At 41.1% G+C, this 19,105-nt stretch overlaps 2 protein-coding genes across 2 annotated transcripts; both read left to right on the top strand.

Annotated features, from left to right (window-relative positions):
- Positions 1–3,127: 3,127 nt before the first annotated feature.
- LOC110684549 lies at positions 3,128–4,581 on the top strand. The gene is made up of 5 exons (XM_021860994.1): positions 3,128–3,649; positions 3,723–3,854; positions 3,921–4,241; positions 4,317–4,453; positions 4,524–4,581. The coding sequence occupies exons 2-4, from the start codon at positions 3,819–3,821 to the stop codon at positions 4,389–4,391; spliced, it is 432 nt and encodes a 143-aa protein (XP_021716686.1). The 5' UTR covers positions 3,128–3,649; positions 3,723–3,818; the 3' UTR covers positions 4,392–4,453; positions 4,524–4,581.
- On the top strand, positions 4,548–5,205 carry LOC110684589. Its single transcript, XM_021861027.1, has 2 exons — positions 4,548–4,634; positions 4,707–5,205. The coding sequence occupies exons 1-2, from the start codon at positions 4,548–4,550 to the stop codon at positions 5,112–5,114; spliced, it is 495 nt and encodes a 164-aa protein (XP_021716719.1). The 3' UTR covers positions 5,115–5,205.
- Positions 5,206–19,105: the final 13,900 nt, after the last annotated feature.

Raw genomic sequence — 19,105 nt, 5'->3', positions numbered from 1 at the left:
CCTCGTACCTCTTTCTAATAACAAAATATACACGTTAGTAACTTCAAGGAAAATAAATAAACAACAATTAAATTAAATAAATATAATAGAGATTTGGAACCTAACCCTCAGAAATTAAACCTTTCACGTTTAGGGCGAAGACAACTTCGAATGTGGCTAGGTGTTTTTAAATCTAATGAATGCGGAATTTTTATATTTGAGAAAAGGCTAGTTTAGAAGAGAGAGAGAGAGAGTAATCAAGAGAATCTTGGTGAGAGTTAGTGAATGAAAACGGAATTTTTACGACGTTATTTATAGAAAAAATCAGCCAAGTTAGTGCCAAAAGCTGACCTTGGCGCCTGACGCTAAAGCTAGCACCAGGCGCCAAGCATAGCATCAGACGCTACAACTGGCGTTTGGCGCTGACTCTGAAAATCACGCGTTTTCTTAAAATCAGATAGAAATTGCCGTACAGGAGGATAAAATCGTATTTCTCCTCAAAAATGTTCTTTGATTTTAATTAAAACTCTGAAAAGTCAACAAAAGTCAATTTATCAATGCTAATTGAATTAGGAATGAAAAGAAACTTCTAGAAGAATCTAGAAGACTAAAACCATTCCTAATTGCATTAGGAGTGATAAATCCATATTAGGCCATCCTCTAGATCATTGGGCTGCATATAAAAACCAAATCGGGCCCAGTTAAGTAATTTGGCCATAACTTTCTCAATATTCATCGGAATTGGGCTTATAATATATCGTTGGAAAGCTCTTTTCAAGCCCTATCCAACTACACCATTATTGGACCCATATCATGGACCAACCAAACTGGATTGGCTGTTTTCTTAAAATAGGTTTCCAAAAACAGAGAGAAGAGAAAAGAAATTAAAACTATCCGCAACTCTAAACTTTCCACACTTTCACTTTATTCGATTATTATTCGACGTGAAAGGTACTCATCACCAGGTTTGGTTTTGGGGAGACACAAATGGGTGTCTACAGAAGCCCCCACTTTGACTGAGTTTGGAGAAACGCAAATTTCGAAAACAAAAGTCAAAGTATCGATAGGGACGGCTAATGATTCAGAACGTTCTGCGATCCTAAATCACTCTTGTAACGCCGATACCTGCAAAACTAGCATTAGTCAAACAGATAAGAGAGTTAAGAAATGCGTATCTTGCACCGTCGAGCACACGTCTCTGAAGAGTAACCGATTTGCTGCTGCTTTACTGTTTTGATGACCTCCTGCCAAGAGAATGCCATCCCGCTTGAAAACCGCTACGCTTGTAACTGCTTCCAATATTGAAGATTGCTTCACTTGAAACGATCCTCTTCCGCTTTGATAATACTCCACAAACCAGGAAACATTATCGAAGATTGCTTCGCTTGAAACAATCTTCTTCTGCTTTGTGACCATCTTCCACGTCTAAGGGAACATGATCGAAGACAAATTCGCTTGAAATCACCTTCAGTTGTTTTTGACAACTCTCCACAATCTAGGGAATGCTGTCGAAGATATCCTCGCTTGAAGCTATCTTCATTTGTTGTGATAATTTTCCAAGGAAATTACCGAAGATCTCCGCTTGTCGATCTTTAAAAGCTCGCTTGAACTTTACTTCCGCTATGCCTTTACGTCGGCGCTTTTGCTGCTTGAACCTGTATGTCGGTGCCTTTTGAATTAATGAACCAATACATCGGTGTCTTTTGCGAATGAACCAGTATGTCGGTGCTCTTTGAATTATGAACCAATATGTCGGTGCCTTTTGCGAATGAACCAGTATGTCGGTGCCCTTTGAATTATGAACCAATACGTCAGTGCCTTTTGTGAATGAACCAGTATGTCGGTGCCTTTTGTCAATGAGCCAATGCTTAGGCGCTTTAAGCTAAGTGAGACGATCTTTCATTAGGTCGATCAGTTTGTGCAATCAAGCCTATTACTAAAAATCGTGTCAAATTAATTAGAGGGGCTAACTGGCGTACAAAGGAACCCAAAATATATTGCAAAAAAATTAGAACAACCGTACTAAGTGGCTGAACATTCTGGCGCCGCTGAAATAACGTCACCGCCACATAACTGGCCGTAGCGCCAGACGCTTAGATTAGCGCAAGGCGCCAAGCCTATCTATTGACGCCAAGGTCTAGCGCTTGGCGCCAGAATAGGGTATTCCTTAAATACCCTTTTCTTCTTCATTTTCGCTGCTGCTTGTCGCGTTTGTTGCTCGAAAATCCCCAGAAATTCATTTGCTTCGTTCTTGCTCGTTTCTCAACCAAATTCGCTCAAATTTGTTGCAAATCAAAGCTTATTCCATCCATTTTCCCGATCTATGTAAGTTTTCTTCAAACTCACACCGGTTTTAAGGAATTTTGCATGGGTATATTCTCAAATTTCATGAAAATTCAAAACTTAAAATGCTTAATTCTCCTTGTTTGTCAAATTTTATGCCATGAAATTGCTTGATTATGTTTATATATTGCCTTGGGAGTAATTTGAGACTTGTTTGACTCAATTTGGTGAAGAAATGAACGAATTGTCATTGTTGGATTCCTTAAGGTCGGGAATACAATGTGGCCCGTTCTTGATGTTTTTGCTAGCAATTCTTGTCCAATTTGTCACAATAATTACTTTAGTATTGCAAGAAATTGTTTGATTACTTGAAAAATGTCGTACATGCTCAATTTGAATTTGTGCTCTGTTTTTAGTACTACGTACTCTGTTTTTTTTTTTTTGCGAACTTAGTATCATGCGGCTAGGCGAACCTTAGATACTATAGAACCTTAATTTATGAATATTCTGCACAATGTACCATGGCTAGACAACGAGGTTCCGGTTCACGGTCCCGAGACATTCGACGGGAGCATGAGCCCGTGAAGGACGACGCCGAGCCGTCCACTTCGCTTGGTCGACTCCCCGAGTGGGATGAGCGGACCTTCTACTTTTCCTCCGTCCATCACATTTCTGAAAGGGTGAGACGGGGTGTCACTGTTGGGAGGACGCGCTGTCATGGTTCCGGCTGTGACGGCTTGGGCGATTTGTACAAGATGTACATTGCCAGAGATGATCAGACGAGACTTCTATGGGAGTCTTGCGGTCTTACTGTGCTGTACGAGACCTCCGAGGCAATGGTTGCCTCTAGCGGGGGTCACCATGTAGTTTGTGCTCTGGTGGAGTTCTTTCGGGACACCACCAACACTTTCCACTTTCCTTGGGGTGAGATGATGATCACTCCTACCGACTTCAGTCTCATCACAAGACTGGAGTTTAGTTCTGTGCCATTGTCGTTCGACAGTGGGATCGACGTCTTTTCCCCTTAGGTCGAGGAGCTGTTGGGTCCGATTGCTGTTCGGGCTTAAGCTGAGGCAGTGTCGTCTTAGTTCAGCGCTAGGGGGATTCGCTGCTCGACTCTAGCAGCGGCTCTGGACGATGGTGCGACCACCCGAGAGCAGCGGGTGCGCATCTTTGCACTTATTTTGTTGTCAGGGACGTTCTCCCCTGACAAGGGTAGTAGGGCACTGCTTAACTACCTTCCCGCCGCCCGCGATCTGCACTGGATCGGGACTTATGACTGGCCAGCTTGGCTTATGCTGATTTCATTCGAGCGCTGAGGGATTCGTGTCGACACTGGTCCTTTGGGACGAATGTTGCTTTGTCCAGCTTTTGGAGGGTCGTAGAGGTAAACCTTATTCCCTATAAAGTTTAGCTCTGCATTTTAGCTAACATTTGCTGATAATTTTAGCTTCTTGTAGATCTGGTTCTACGAGTACTTCCCTTCTGCAGCGCCGGCGAGACCGTCGCCGCGCAGGTTTCCGTTTAGCATTTCCTGGGGCAGCCGCCGTGTGGGGATGTCCACTGCATATGTCCGAGATTGGATCATCTCGGTATGATTATAGTCTTTTTGACATTATGTTTTAGATAGATTCTTGCTTGATTGACGTTCTTTGCAGGAGCCTGAGGTGCTGTATCAACCGTGGGTCGACCTGGCAGTCCCTGGGTTAGCCGCGCAGTATTCTGCTGAGTGTCGCTATTTCTTGGGGACCTATGGAGCGACTGCGTACCTCGGAGAGAGGGTTGCTAGACAACATTCCTCCGATACCTTTGTCGTTCCTGCTTCTCCACCACGTCATATGTTTAACGCCGCGAGGTTGTTGAGCATGTCAGAGGGAGCTAGTACCCCTTGGCGATCTTACACGATCCCTAGGCGATGCTATGTGGAGAAGCTACTGTCGTTGTTAGCTCCAGTTCTTGTATTGGCTGAGGATGTGGCGGTACGATTTTTAGCTTTTACCTTTCTTTAAGTAGCCTCTAAGTGATGCTTCACTGACTTTGTTTTGCTTTATCAGGACGATGCTGCTGAGTTCGTGCACCCCGTATGTCTATCCATTATCAGGGGACATATGGGCCGATTGAGGAGATGATTCCTCCGGCTTCTAAGGACGAGCGCTTTTTAGAGCGGTCGATTCCTCGTCACCAGACTCGGGTAAGCTTGTATATTTGCAACTTTTGTCCATATATATCATGCATGTTTACTAACTTTATTCTTTTAACAGTTCTTGTGCGAGGTGGTTTCGGCGATGGCACGATGTATAGATGCATTCCGAAGCCAGCTTGTCCGGATGAGGAACGTGGCTACCTCCCGTCGGGACGACGCCGTTCAGGAGGTAGTCTTGCCTTTATATGTTTTGCATTACCGCTTTGATTTTGCATGTTTCTGATTTTAATTTCTTTTGCAGGGTCAACCCATTCCTTCTCGTACCCGCACGAGACCTAAGGTGCGGAGGGATCCGGCGAGGTCTAGCTCGAGACGCCGCCGCACTACTTCGGGAGGTAGGGGTGGACGTTCTGAGGCTGCTCGGGTAGAGGGCCCAGCCTCTGAGGGTGCACATGCTGCGCCAGTAGGCCAGGGAGAGGCTACCTCGGCTCTTAGAGGTGGTGGGATGTACGAGGTTGGCTCGTCATCGCAGCAGCCTCCACAGCCTCAGCCTCAGGTTGATCTCGGGTGGACGGGTCCTACGTTGAGCTTTCCTCCTCCCGCGGAGACTAGAGTTGATGCTGGAGCTGGAGCCGGAGCTGGTGGAGAGGTTACTCCTCGTACTGCGGAGTTTTATGCGATGATGGGTTTACATCCCCCGACGCCGTAGTTTGTTCCTGTGCTTTTTATTTATTTATTTGACTTTGTATAGAACTTTGCCTTTTAGTTAGACTCATTTTAGACATATTTTGTATGTACATACTATTATGAATTTATTTTAGGAAAAATTGTAACTAATAATCCCACCTTTGTTCGATCTTCTCAAAATAATCCCACCTTTGAATATTCCCAAAATAATCCCACCTTTGACATCTATCTTCTATTAACAGGCCATGACCAGTTTTGATGGGTAAGTAACCTGTTGGAGAAGGTAGCATGCCACGTGTCGATTTTCTATTGGTCAAATTTTTTTATTTTATTTTAAATAAAAGATACTTTCCCTCCCAGCCTTGTTCCCTTACCTCCTTTCATGGCTTCCCAGACACCTTTCCCTCCCTCTTCCATAGAAACACCATACCAACGCTGCCCCACAAATTGACAACCACCATCAAACCACCTTGTCTCACGACAACAACAAACCAACAGCACCAAAATCCCCAAAAGCACCCCATAACACCATCAAGTCAACCCCAACTAAGAAAAAACATTTTAGTTTTGGAGCTTTGCCTTCAATTATTCTAAATTATCTCCTTAATTACAAAAATAAATGTATTTAATTGGATGAATTGTATGATTAATTGTTTCAAAAAAAAAAAAAAAAAATTGTATGATTAATTTGATTTTGTGTGATTTGATAAAGTGATGAGTCGAGTTGCAGCAAGAACAATTAGGGTGCTTGGTATCAGCAAGGAGCCAAGGAGGGAGAGTTGATGTGTGGTTGGATGGGCAGGGTTATTGTGGTTGGTTAGATGTGGGTTTTATGGGGGGTAATGGTGTTTAAAGGGAGGGATTATGGGTGGATTTGAAAGTGGACTAGTGGGCAGTAGTAGGAAGAAGATGAGATGAGTGTTCTAAGGTGGCGATGGTGGGGTTGTTGGTGGTGGTGGTGTCAGTGGTGGTTGTGGAGCTGAGAGAAGAGAGAATTAATTAAAAAAAAGTAAAAAAATAAATAAAAATAAAATAAAACCTGTAAAACCGGTTATAAGTCAAAAGGACCAGTAAAAGAAGATGAGGGTCAAAGGTGAGATTATTTTTAGTTTAATTGAAGGTGGGATTGTTTTCGGAAGATCGGACAAAGGTGGGATTATTCTTTTCCATTTTTCCTTTATTTTATTTATCATGTTTTTTCATTTATTATTATTATTATTATTATTATTATTATTATTTAATATTATTATTATGTACATGTTTGTGTGTGCAAGAACGTGTGACAAATAATTTTTGCGCGAAAAATTCCGTCATTTTTATTATTGATGGAGGGTACCCGACTTTCTCCCCCAAAAAGAAAAAAAATGAAAAAAGGAAAAGTCAAATAAAATATTGGATTTATAAAAAACTCGGAAATTAGTCTAAATAAAATCCAAAAAATAATATAATTAATATAATAGCTATATTAAAAAGGAATAAATGAATATTTAGAAAAAGATAAGGAAGCCGTAAAGTCATTAGCAGACTCGAAATAAGTTAAAAACGCGATTTTTAGAAAGCGTGTACGACGAGGCACATTGGCGCCAGCTGGCGCCTCGCGTTTTGGTGTAGTGTCAGGCGCTACACTTAGCGTTTGGCGTTAGGCGCTAATAACAGCGTCTGGCGCTAAAGGGCGCTGACCCCGAATCCTTCGTAGATTAAAACTGTTCCGATTTCGTGCATAAATAGCCCCTTGCCCAGCCGGTTCTTTTCATAATTTCCGCAGATAAAATAATTCTTAGCTTTAGAAAATAATACCATGTATCTAGTCACCAAGTCTTTCACCAACTACACCCATGAGTGGTGTCAGTCTCTTAATGCCAAAGAAAGAAAAGAATTAGATGTGTTTCACTTGAGGGGTATATATGGTATCAAAGGGGTAGATCTTGACTTAGATTTTATTCATACCGCACTAGAATATTGGGATGTAGATACCCATTGCTTTAGAATAGGGTATGATGAAATTAGCCCTTTGCCGGAAGAATTTGGTGCTATTTTAGGTTTCCCTGCAATAGATCTTGTAGTAATCCCTAGGATAGATGCATATTATTACAAGGATTTTGAACGCTTCTTCAATTTAAAAGAAAGGGATCTATCAAAAATAGTAGATGGCAACATAGTTAATTTGAAATAATCTGCTCGCCATTATTTTGATAAACCTTACTCCGAATCTTTTCATATTTATAGAAGAAGGGCTTTCTTATTTTGTATGCTTAATCACTTTTTTCTTACTAGTGGCAAAAATAATGAGGGTCAATCAATTATAACCACCGTATTAGAACAAATTGAATCAGGGAGAAATCCAATGCCATTAATAGTTGGAGAGACTATGATTGGTCTTGATGAATTAAAGAGGAATCCAAAAGCACCTTTTCGGGGCTCTCTAATTTTATTACAGGTTGAAAAATAATATTTTTAATTACAGAAATCAAAAATATATTTTTGTATAGTAATAATAATTTATTTGCATTGCAATTTTTTTTTTTTACAGATGTGGCTAATGGAAAGGTTGGAATTAATTAGCCCTCCAGACAACATTGAGAAGTATACTCCAAATTGCTTCGTGAGGAGGAAGAAGCGCTTCTCTAAGATGGGGCGCCACGAATGGAAGAGGGTCTTCGAATCCTGCAATTTTGCCATCAAGTGGGTCATCCCTTGGTGGAAAATAGAAAGGATGGTTGGTGTCAACAAGCAACCATTCTGCCGTCTTCCAAGCTTGTCCCGTATGACTTATTATTATCCCTGCAGGGTAAAAAGGCAATAAGTCCTACTTCAGACTATTCCTTCTGGAGATCTTCGTCCTCCCTGTCTCCCGGGAAGTAGACAAATTTGATGCTTATTGGAGCGCCAGACCTCTATGGGAAGTAATTACCCAAAAGGTTCCTCCTTCCTTGCCCAATGATGTGAAGAAGTGGCTGCTGAAGAAACCTTCAAAGGACTTGAAGATAAATCAGAGTAAAACTGATGTGAAGAGTCGTCTAGGTGACAGGGTGATTCCTGCTAAGGAACGCTTAGGTGAAAGAGTAAACACCTACAATGCCTAGGAAGAAAAGTACTACAAAAGATCAGATAAGGGAAAAAGGAAAGATGACACCATAGAAAAAAAAGCTTGGGTAGAAAAGAAGCATGGAATCCTAGCTGAAGGGGAAATTATCTACTCCAAGATTAAATGTAGGTCCTCTAAAGGATGCCTACTAGCTAAGGTTATGGATGAGGAGGAAGAAGCAGACAAAAATTAGAAAAGGGCTAGGAAAGATAAAGAAGATTAAGAGCATTGCTTAATTTTCAATTATTAGACTTAGTTTATTTTTTTTAATTAAAGTTAATTTATTTAAGCATTATTTAAATTCCATCAATAATGTAATTTTATTTTATTAATGAAATTTCAGCTTTTAATTAAATTATTTACTTTAAATTTTATTTTTATTAAAGCAATGAAAACCAAAAAATTAATTTTCCAGAAAATTTTTCGAGTACGGAAGTCGAAAATTTTCTGAAAACACCGAAATATTCCCAGAATTTTAACTGTTAATTGGTGCCGCAATTTCGAGACTGGCGCAGGCCACGGCAGTCTGGCGTCAGGCGACGGTGTCTTCGTCTGGTGCTAACGGTCATCGGCTGGCGCCAGAAGTTTTTCTGCGACGCCGATATTTCGCCGATCTTCTGTCAAATTTTTAATTAATTCTGGGATGCGAGATTCTTGAAAAATAAAGTGGCCGCACCCGTAAAGGGTTACGTACGTATCCTTTCTTAAGGAATCAGGCCAAACGTAGCTCTCTTGAGTATCCTACTCAAGTAATTATGGGTAGTATTTTGTAAGTTGGTCAAGATTTGTCATGTTCGAGAACTCATTGCCATCCATATCAGTTAATTTTGTTGCACCTCCTGACAGGATTGTTTTGACAATGTAGGGTCCAGACCAATTAGGTCTATATTTTCCCCTTGGATCTAAAACATTTTTCCTTAATGTTTTTAACACCAAGTCTCCTACTTTGATGTTCCTTGTCTTGACCTTCTTATTAAAATGCCTAGCCATACGAGTTTGATAACACTGATTGTGATGTAGAGCTTCTAGTCGTTTTTCATCGAGTAGAATTAGCTCTTCATATCTTACCCTAGTCCATTCAACTTCATCGAGTTTACTCTCTAACGCGATGCGTAGAGATGGAATCTCTAATTTAATAGGTTGTACGACATCCATTACATATACCAAGGAAAATGGCGTATTTCCTGTTGATGTGCGAATTGACGTGCGATAACCCCACAATGCAAAGTGAAGTTTGTCATGCCAATCCTTATAATTTTCCGTCATTTTCTCGATGATAGTCTTTAGATTCTTATTAGCTGCCTCGACTGCTCCATTTGCTTGAGGTCTATAGGGGAAAGAATGATGATGTTGAATGCTATATTTTTGTAACAATTCTTCACATTCGGCTTGAAAGTGAGTTCCATTGTCACTTATCATTTCATGTGGGACTCCGTATCGACAAATAATATTTCTTTCGACAAAGAGTGCTACATGTTTTGCAGTGAGTTTAGCGTATGATTGCGCTTCTACCCACTTTGTGAAGTAATCAATTGTTGTTGGGGTTTGGTGAGTCCGACTCACCGCGGAAACAAACCCCGACCCGAGGAACCACTCACAATAATTAAAATCATAAAGCATAAATAAATAATCACAAAGAAAAGATAACGTATCTTACCCTCGAAGCGAGCTTCGCCCAAAAACCGGGGCTCTTACTTGAAAGCTACGAGCACGTCAAGCGTCGTGCCTCCGACTGTATCCACCAACAAAAGGCGAACATAACTTTAAGGTCCGCTACCTTGGGGTTAGCAAGGTCCGACCAAAACCCGAGTGATATATATGAGTTTAAGAGTTTTCCCAAAAATTATGGAATGCTCTTTTTAACTCCCACTCAAGCAAAGAATTCTCAAGCCATGCCATGACTATTTATAAGGAAGTATGCCTTGTGAATTTCACTCATCTTTCAATGTGGGACTTTTCACAAAAAGATCCCACATGGAAAGATTGGTGAATTCAACCCTTAGTTAAATAAACAAAGGAACAAGTAACAAGTGTCACATGGTTAGGTGTGGACCACTTTCTCACTTGGTCCCCAAGGCATTACACATGCAATGTGAACTAACCATGTGTCACCCAATCTTGAGCCCCAAGTTGGGTTCGGTTGGCCCATTTTATTTTGGCCCGTGTCCATGACCCATCAACCCGGGTCCACGGCCATTGCCATATGTGTCGCCACCGTGGCGTGCCGCCACCATGGCGCTGCCACGTGGCACGCTGCCAACGTGGCACGCTGCCAACGTGGCATGCTGCCACTTGGTGGATGCCAATGTGGCGGCTGCCAACGTGGCGGCCACGTGTGCTGCCACATGGCGTTTTGCCATGTGTGCTGCCACGTAGCATGCTTCTATTGGGCATGCATTCCTAGCCTTTCGCGTGGCTAGGATTTTACTTGTTACTTGATGCATTTTCCCATCTCGCCAAATCCTAAATTTTGGCTCGACATTTGAGATTCTCCGACGCTCGGTTTCGACGCTCCAAGCTCGAATTTTCGACGTCTAAATGTTTAACACTCGGGCGACGAATTAATTTCTTCCGAATTAATTCGTCGAGTTGGTTCGTATATTTTTCTTGGGTGTGACCCGAAGGGTTCAGTCAAGATTAAGCTGTAATATTAATTATATTAATATTACTGATCGGAAGCGGCCTCCACCCAGGCATTCCGATCACTTGACCTTACTGAATATATTAGCTTTCTAATAATTCTGAACCTGCTATCAGAATAATACACTTGTTCGAAGGACATAATTCCTTTCAGTTGCTACTAAGATATATTCGTGGCCTTCTGTTCCTGGGGGAGTGATTTTGCCGATGATGTCAATTCCCCATGTAGAGAATGGTCATTGCGACGTGTAGGTGTAGAGCAAGGATGGAGGAACATGTTGTAAATTGGCATAGATTTGGCACTTAGGGCATCTTTTTACGTATTGATGGCAATGAATAATATCCTTCTCGCATTATCTTTTGGACTAACATTTTGCCATTTATATGAGTGCCACAGATTCCTTCGTGGACTATTCTCATTGCTCTTTGTGCATCCTTTTTTCCTACACATAAGAGAGCTCGACCCTTAGGTACCCTTTTATGTATCTCGTTGTCTATGAGTACATATTGGGAAGCCAAGAGTCTTAATGCTCGTTTTTCTCTTTTGTCAGCATGGGGAGGGTATTCTCCTTTGGTGACATAATTGAGTATATCCGTGTACCACTCATCTTGGACTACATCATCATCTTCTATAGCCTGGATGTAAGCTGGTTTGTGCCTTTTCTCTATAGTTAGAGGCATTTGCTCGATTTCCGTGGGAATCCTAACCATTGAGGCTAGTCTTGCCAAGGCATCAACAAATTGATTTTCTTCCCTAGGTAGATATGTGTATTCTACCTTTTCTAACTGATCAGTAAGAGTTTCCAGATAGGTTTGGTAAGGGGCTAGACTTTCACTCCTTATTTTCCACCTTTTGGATATTTGCTTGATGATTAATGAAGAGTCTCCGAATATCCTTAATTTTTTTACTCCCAATGCCAAAACTGTTTCAAGGCCTACCACACATGCTTCGTATTCAGCAGCGTTGTTGGTAACGTCGAAGTCAAGCTTTATGGAGATTGGGACATGCTCTTCTTTAGGTGATACTAGTAATACTCCAATGCCACATCCCTTTTGGTTTGAGGCTCCGTCGAAGTACAAGGTCCAAGTATCATCTTCAGTAACCATTAAGTATTCATCTGGAAATTCATTGTCTTGTATTGGCGTCGAGTCTTCTATTAGAAAGTCTGCTAGAAAGTATGACACCACAGATCCTTTGATAGCTTTTTGCGGCATAAACCTTACATCAAACTGGGCTAAATTGACTATCCATATTGATATGCGTCCATTGAGTTTAGATTTCTCAAAGAGATACTCGAGTGGATCTAATCGGGAGACTACGAAGACGGTATGCACTAGCATGTAATGTCTTAACTTGGTTGTGGCCCACACCAAGGCGAGACACAACTTCTTAAGTGGTGTATAACGTGCTTCATATTCGAGCATCTTCTTGCTTAAATAGTAAATTGCGTTTTCTTTGTCTTCTACTTCTTGTGCTAGCATAGCTCCCATTGTCTCTTTGGTAACTGTTAAATACAACCTAAGAGGTATTCCGGGAAGTGCTGGTGCTAATACGGGAGGATTTGCGAGATAGGCTTTGATCTTTTCAAAGGCTTTTTGACACTCGTCATCCCATATTACTGGTACATTCTTCTTAAGCTTCTTAAAGATTGGTTCACATATCGTTGTCGATTTTGATATGAACCTACTTATGTACTGCAACCGGCCAATAAATCCTCGAATCTGTTTCTTAGTTTTGGGCGGTGGCATTGACATGATTGCTTTAATCTTGGTTGGGTCTATCTCTATTCCTTTAGAGCTTATGACATAACCCAAAAGCTTGCCTGAGGTGACTCCAAAAGCACACTTAGATGGGTTCAACCTCATGTTATATTTTCTTAGCCTTTCGAAAAATTTCCTTAAGGCTACTTGATGGCCTGGACGGTCTTTTGATTTCACAATCATGTCGTCGACATATACTTCGACTTCTTTATGCATCATGTCATGGAGTAAGGCAGTTGTTGCACGTTGGTAAGTAGCACCCGCGTTTTTCAACCCGAATGGCATTACCGTGTAGCAGTAAGTGCCCCGTAGTGTTATGAAGGTTGTTTTCTCCATGTCTTCTTCTGCCATGAGAATCTGATTGTAACCTGCATATTCTTCCATGAACGAGAGAAGTGCGTGATTTGCCATGTTATCTACTAGAATGTCGATGTGTGGTAAAGGGAAGTCGTCCTTTGGACTTGCCTTATTTAGATCTCGATAGTCGACACACATTCTTACCCTTCCATCTTTATTCAGAACTGGGACGACGTTGGCGACCCCTTCAGGGTATTTAGATACCTTGATGAAACCTGCAGTTATTTGTTTTTGGACCTGTTCTTTTATTTTAAGAGCTACGTCGGGTTTCATTCGACGTAACTTTTGTTTTACAGGTTTCATTCCTGGAATTAGTGGTATAGTGTGTTGAGCTATTTCTCTATTAATGCCTAGCATATCTTCGTATGACCAAGAAAATACATCGATAAATTCTTTAAGTAAGTTAATTAAATCGGTTCTTTCTTGTTCGTTAAGTGTTAGTCCGATTTTAACTTCTCTTTTGTTGGTTGAATCATTTGAGATATCAACCGTCTCAGTTTCTTCAATTACCGGTGTTTTATTTTCGAGTGTTTCCATTGCTTTAATAAGTTCTTTGTCTTTTTCATTGTTAGTTAAGCAATGCTCGTCATCTTGGGTTAGAGAAGAACACAAGAAATAAGGAGAAGAAGAAATATTATTGTACTCTGAGATCATTACATCAAAGAGTGATATGTCCTCAGGGACTTGATCACTAACTATTCTAGAAAAGATGGAGGGGGAAGGTGCTACTACTAGAGGCCTAGATGACTCTATAGGGAGAGACTCCGACTCAGACTCTGACTCCGACGACTCTTCAAACATTGGTCCTTGCCCTGTCGTGATGGATATTTTCCTTCCACTTGGAGTTGTCACCTTGACGGTCTTGCTCCACCCTTGTAGTGATCCTTCTGCTGGAGTAATTAGCTTCGAGGGATCGAAGCTTTCGCTATGTAGGACTGTTTGAATAAGCGAGGAGTTATCCTCTTTGTAAGTTGGCTCATTCTTTTCTCGCCCAAATAATAATCCCATGACGTTAAAGTCAAAGCATTGGGGTGCTTTCTCCTTATAGACATGAGTTGAGATTTCATCTGTGAAATAACAATCCAAGAAAATCTCAAATCCCGGTTGTCTTATGTCGTTTACAACAAATGGTTCGAGAAATTCATGGCATGGATAATCCTCTCCTTTTTTTATGAATTGACCATTAAGTGTAAGAGGGTACTGATCCATTGGGATTGCTTTCTTTTGAGTGCGAGCGTCTCTACGTGCCTTTGGTTTTTCCTAGGCTCGCTTGAGATCTTTCCGAGTCGGTTCGAAAACAAGTCCGAAAGTGTCTAACTTAGGGAGGGTAGGTGACTCCAGCGATTTTGCTATTTCTTTCTTCTTTCCTAGGGTCATCCCAGGAAAATGTCCTTGTTTCTTTAGAATAGCATTTACAATCATGTTGGAATGGGGGTCATGGAAAAGAGGGGTCCTTTCGTCCTCCTGGATTAAGTAGACCTCTTCGATAAAGCCCCATAAGTCTTCATCATCCTTGTCATGCTCCACGTTAGTAATTGGGTTTTCTATGGACTTGATCCTCATAGGTGAAGCATCGATGGTTATAGGAATTCCCCCAACTATGGATTTTACTTGTTGGTGGAGAGATGAAGGGACAACCTTTAGGTCATGAAGCCAAGGGCGTCCCAACAGTAGATTGAACGAAGCTTTAATATCTACTACTTGGAAAGTAGTAGCATGTTCTATTGCTCCCGCCGTTACATTCATGATAATTTTACCAAGAGCTTGACGACGAGTGTTGTCGTAGGCTCTTATTCCTTGTGTCGACGGAGTTAAATCTTCATCCCTTATACCTAGCATCCTCGCAGTTCTAAGTGGAAAAACGTTGTTGGCTGATCCATTGTCTACAAGAGTCATAGGGACGTTCATTCTCTTGTAAACTACCGTGAGGATTAATGCCTTGTAATGCTTGTCACCTTCTGGAGGTAAATCCTTGTCAGAAAAGGTGATCAAATTGATTGGACTAGGAAGATCACTCGTGAGAAAGTTGGCCAACCCCTCAGGAGTGGTGTCAGAATCTATCCCTATTTTGTCCAAGGCATTCATTACAGCCAACCTATGTTTTCGGGATGTCGCCAAAAGTTTTCATACGTTCATTTCAACTTTTGTTTTCTTAAACTGCTTGACTATATCATTGTCTTCAATGATAGGTATGGGAACTTGTTGTGTGGTTGGCATGGGTTGTGTTGAAACGAGAGGTTGCATTCTCCCAGATATTGTGAGGACGTCTATCGATGAGTCTTCTTCAGCCCAAAAGTCATCCATGGCGTTAGACACAGAAGGTGGAGATCCTACTATGTCTTTTAAGTAGACGTCTTCTTCATCACTGTCCCAAACTCCATTAATATTTGCATCGTCTTCTTGTGGAACTTGGACTAGTTTCTTTTCATCAATCATTTTCTGAATTAAATCCTTAAATTTAAACAGTTTTCGCTAGTGTGACCCCCTGATTGATGATACTGACAGTAATATCTATCTTTCCTTTTCAACGATTCGAATGGTCTTGATTCGAGAGGTTTGATCTCGCCACTCTCGGAGAGCATTTCAAACATTTGTGCATATGGGATCCCAATTGGAGTGTAGAGTCTATTACTCTTCTTGGGTTTTTCGGTGACTTGTAGAGGAAAACGATTTGCCTCATAAATCGTTCCCGTGGGTGTGAATTCTCTCTTAGGTTCATCTTTCGGGAGTAGAACCTCGTCATATTTCTTCTGAAGTTCCTTTATAGCCTTGAGAGTTTCACGTAGCAAATGCGATCCTTCCATCATAGGCAGTGTGGGCGATTGTATATCCTCTTTACTTGCTGGTTCTGGAAGGTTATCCATGGCGTCGAAAAAGATCTCCTCCTCTTCTTCGATGGCATGGATTTCTTTGACAGGTTTAATGAGAGACGAGGGGTCAACCTCGTTTTCCTCATCAGAGATAGCCAAGGCATGAGCGAGAGGTGCATTATCAATACTTGGCTTCTTACTAGCAGGGGGCAATGGTAGCTTGTTGTTATCGATTAAGTCTTGGATAGCTTCCTTAAGCTTCCAACAGTTTTCGGTGAGATGGCCCCTACCTTGGTGTTACTTTCAATGTGCATTGGGGTTTCAATTAGCCGACCTCTTTTCGACTGGTGGGTCCCCAAATGGACCAATAAGAGTTATAAGCCCTTTTGCATTTAATCGATCAAATGCGGTGTCATAACTCATGCCAATAGGAGTAAAGTTCTTCCTAAATGGTTTCTTTTGTCCTTGATTATTCATAGCAAGGACTTCACTTAGGTTAAAAGTGCTAACGTTGTTTGAGTGGGTGGTTTTGGAAGAAGAAGGATTGTCGTTCTTCTTTCCTTTCCAGCCACTGTTGGAGTTATTGTTGGCAACTTTCAACTTAGCCAGGTCGTCTTCAATATTGATTCCAATGTCGTAGACGGCCTTGAAGGTATGGAGATTGTTTTGATACTTGAGATGCTTGGAATATTTTTCTTGAAGGTTTTTGATGAACAGCCTTATATACTCTTTTTCACTAAGCACCTCGATCATCTTAGATGAGGTTTCTCTCCATTTGTTAAAGAAGGAGGTGAAGCCTTCATTTTCCTTCTGCTTGAGGATTTCAAGCTCCCTATGGTCAGTCTCAACTTGAATGTTGCATTTGTACCTATCAACGAAAGCGTTTGCTATGGACTCCCAGGTGGAGGTATTTTCTTTTTCGAGAGAAAAGAACCATTGTTGGCAAACGGTCTCGAGAGATAGTGAGAAAAAAGAGGGGAACACCTTCTTATCGATACCCTTAATACTCATTATTGTTTCGAAGGCTCTTAACTGGAAATAAGGGTTATCGGTTGCTTTGAATTTCGGGATGTCATTGGCATTGAACTTCTGCAGAAGAAGATCTTTGTCCACCGAGACCCCTTCTGAAGTAATCCCTTGAAACTTGTAGTCGCTAGATAGCTTGCTTAGACTCTCTTGCATGAGGTCCATCTGTTGTTGCTTCACGGGATCATCGATCTTAAGTGTGAAGAGCTTCAGTGCCTCAGTCACGGTAACCAGTTGGTTCCTAAGCTCATTGACTTCTTCTTGTGTTGCCATTATTGTCCTAGCTTTTCTCTTACGAGCTATGGGTTTGTCAAGAAGTTGGACTTGTACAAAAAGGTTGTCTTTGATTAACCGTCCTTCCTTTCTTGACCACGCGCTGTAATTTAAACCATTTTGTGTTTTAATTACTTGACTCGAATCGACTTGACTTTACGGTTTTTAAAGAGGAAAAAATTAAAAAATGGGTGCATATTTTTTAGGCAAAAATAATGTATATATTTTTTTAGGGAACTAAGTATAGTTTTTAAATTGGAGGATTAATATCCGACTTACCCCCCCTAAAAAAATGACGGAAAAAACGCGCATACAAGACTCTCTTAGACATGGTCAAAGTGTGTGTATTGGTGTGTGCGTTGAGTGTAATGAAATGTTTGGACTCTCGTGTAAGACCATGGGACTTAGTGCCTAGACTCAATTAATGACTTAACAAAGTATTATTGACATCGAAATTTAACCGAATTAATTAGTAAACAGGTTAATTAGACATTAGATGATGACTCGATCAATAATCCGAACTGTCGTCAAAACGACAGGACTGGCGCCTCTCTTTGCAGTGTAGCGCCAGACGACAGAGCTGTCGCCAGGCGCCAAACTCCACAGAGTGGCGCTACAGTTCAGATTTTGGCGCCAACGCTGGAGCTTCAATCTGAGACTTTTTTCGGTGTTATTAATCAACAGGGGTATGCCTAAAGTCGTACTAGGTCAATTCTGATTATAATATTAGACTTCATTTATCAAATTAATTTATTAATTAATTTATTAAGTAATTAGGCAAAGTTATTTAAGTCATTAATTCATTTAATCTCAACACAAGTCAAACAAACGGTTAAGAAAACATAGTATATGCACAACAAATAATGCACAATTAGTCAAGTAGGCACAATATGATGCAATGAGTTTGCAACCTAACCATTGCTCTAGTTCTCTAAAGTTCGGGATATGGTTTAGTGAATAGAGGGTCCATGGTTAATTGTCTGGATGCACCACGCGGAAGCCTAACCGTGAAGGGTTAGCGCGAGTGGATGGGACACCGCGAGTTTTAGAAAAAACTCGCTTCCATGGTTTGGTGAATTCAACAATCTCGGATGTACCATTTGTTGCTCAGAGCGTTCAATCAGGTAGATGGAGCATGAATTCCCAGGGGTTATGTCCATATGTAGAACACATATGGGTTTTAGAAAAGTGAGAAAAACTCAATCAGGAAGTAGGATCGAGCAAACAATACGAAAAACTGGTCGAAATTAATACGCATATTTCTGGCTCGGTATTGGAAGAATTTGGCGCTAGCAAACAGAGATTGGCGCCGGATTTTAGCTGTAGCTCCTTGCGACAGAACTGTCGTCTGGTGCTACAATTAAAAGTCTGGCGCTAATGCTCTGGTCCCTGACGCTAATTCCTACATGCCTCAGCAGCTTTCTGTGCTCGATAAAATTTTCCAGTTTCGCGTAGTGTTATTTCGGTCCTAGTTGTGAAAGATATTCCTCAAATTTCCTACGTGTAAAAATCCTATGTTTTAACTCATTACAGATGGTCTTTCCAATGAGATCTTTTTTATGCATATGAAAATAATGTTAATCAAAATTACGCACATGAAATACTTAGAACATTTCGAGTCTCATCAACTCATTCTAAATCATTGCCAAAACAAATTCAGGGATTAAAATAGAAATCCTACCCAGTGGAGTCGCCAAAACCTGTAGGGAATATTTCAAGCGTTAAACCCTAGCTCGAACCCCACTGTGATCATACACTAATGTACGGTGGCGTCCAAAGGGAAAGAAGATAGAGTAAAAGAGTCGCTAACAAGTTTTAGGAACTTGTAAACCGTTCACGAGGTGAAGGTTACACCCCTTAACGATCCAAGATATTGTCAACTCCATAAGGTCTTGAACCAAATAAGGTTCGGAGATGAAGATACAAATCCAACCTAAAAGAGATTGAACCTGCCCTAATAATAGGCATCTACTTTATTCTGATCGTATTGATGTGCGCTTTCTGACTAACATGCAACCAATAGGATTAGCCCTAAACCTGTTTAATCTATGTTGGTTGAAT

The sequence above is a fragment of the Chenopodium quinoa genome, unplaced genomic scaffold (genome assembly GCF_001683475.1).
Source record: "Chenopodium quinoa cultivar QQ74 unplaced genomic scaffold, ASM168347v1, whole genome shotgun sequence".
NCBI lineage: Eukaryota > Viridiplantae > Streptophyta > Magnoliopsida > Caryophyllales > Amaranthaceae > Chenopodium > Chenopodium quinoa.
The sequence above is the reverse complement of the archived record's forward strand: the minus strand, read 5'-3'. Positions and strand labels throughout refer to the sequence as shown.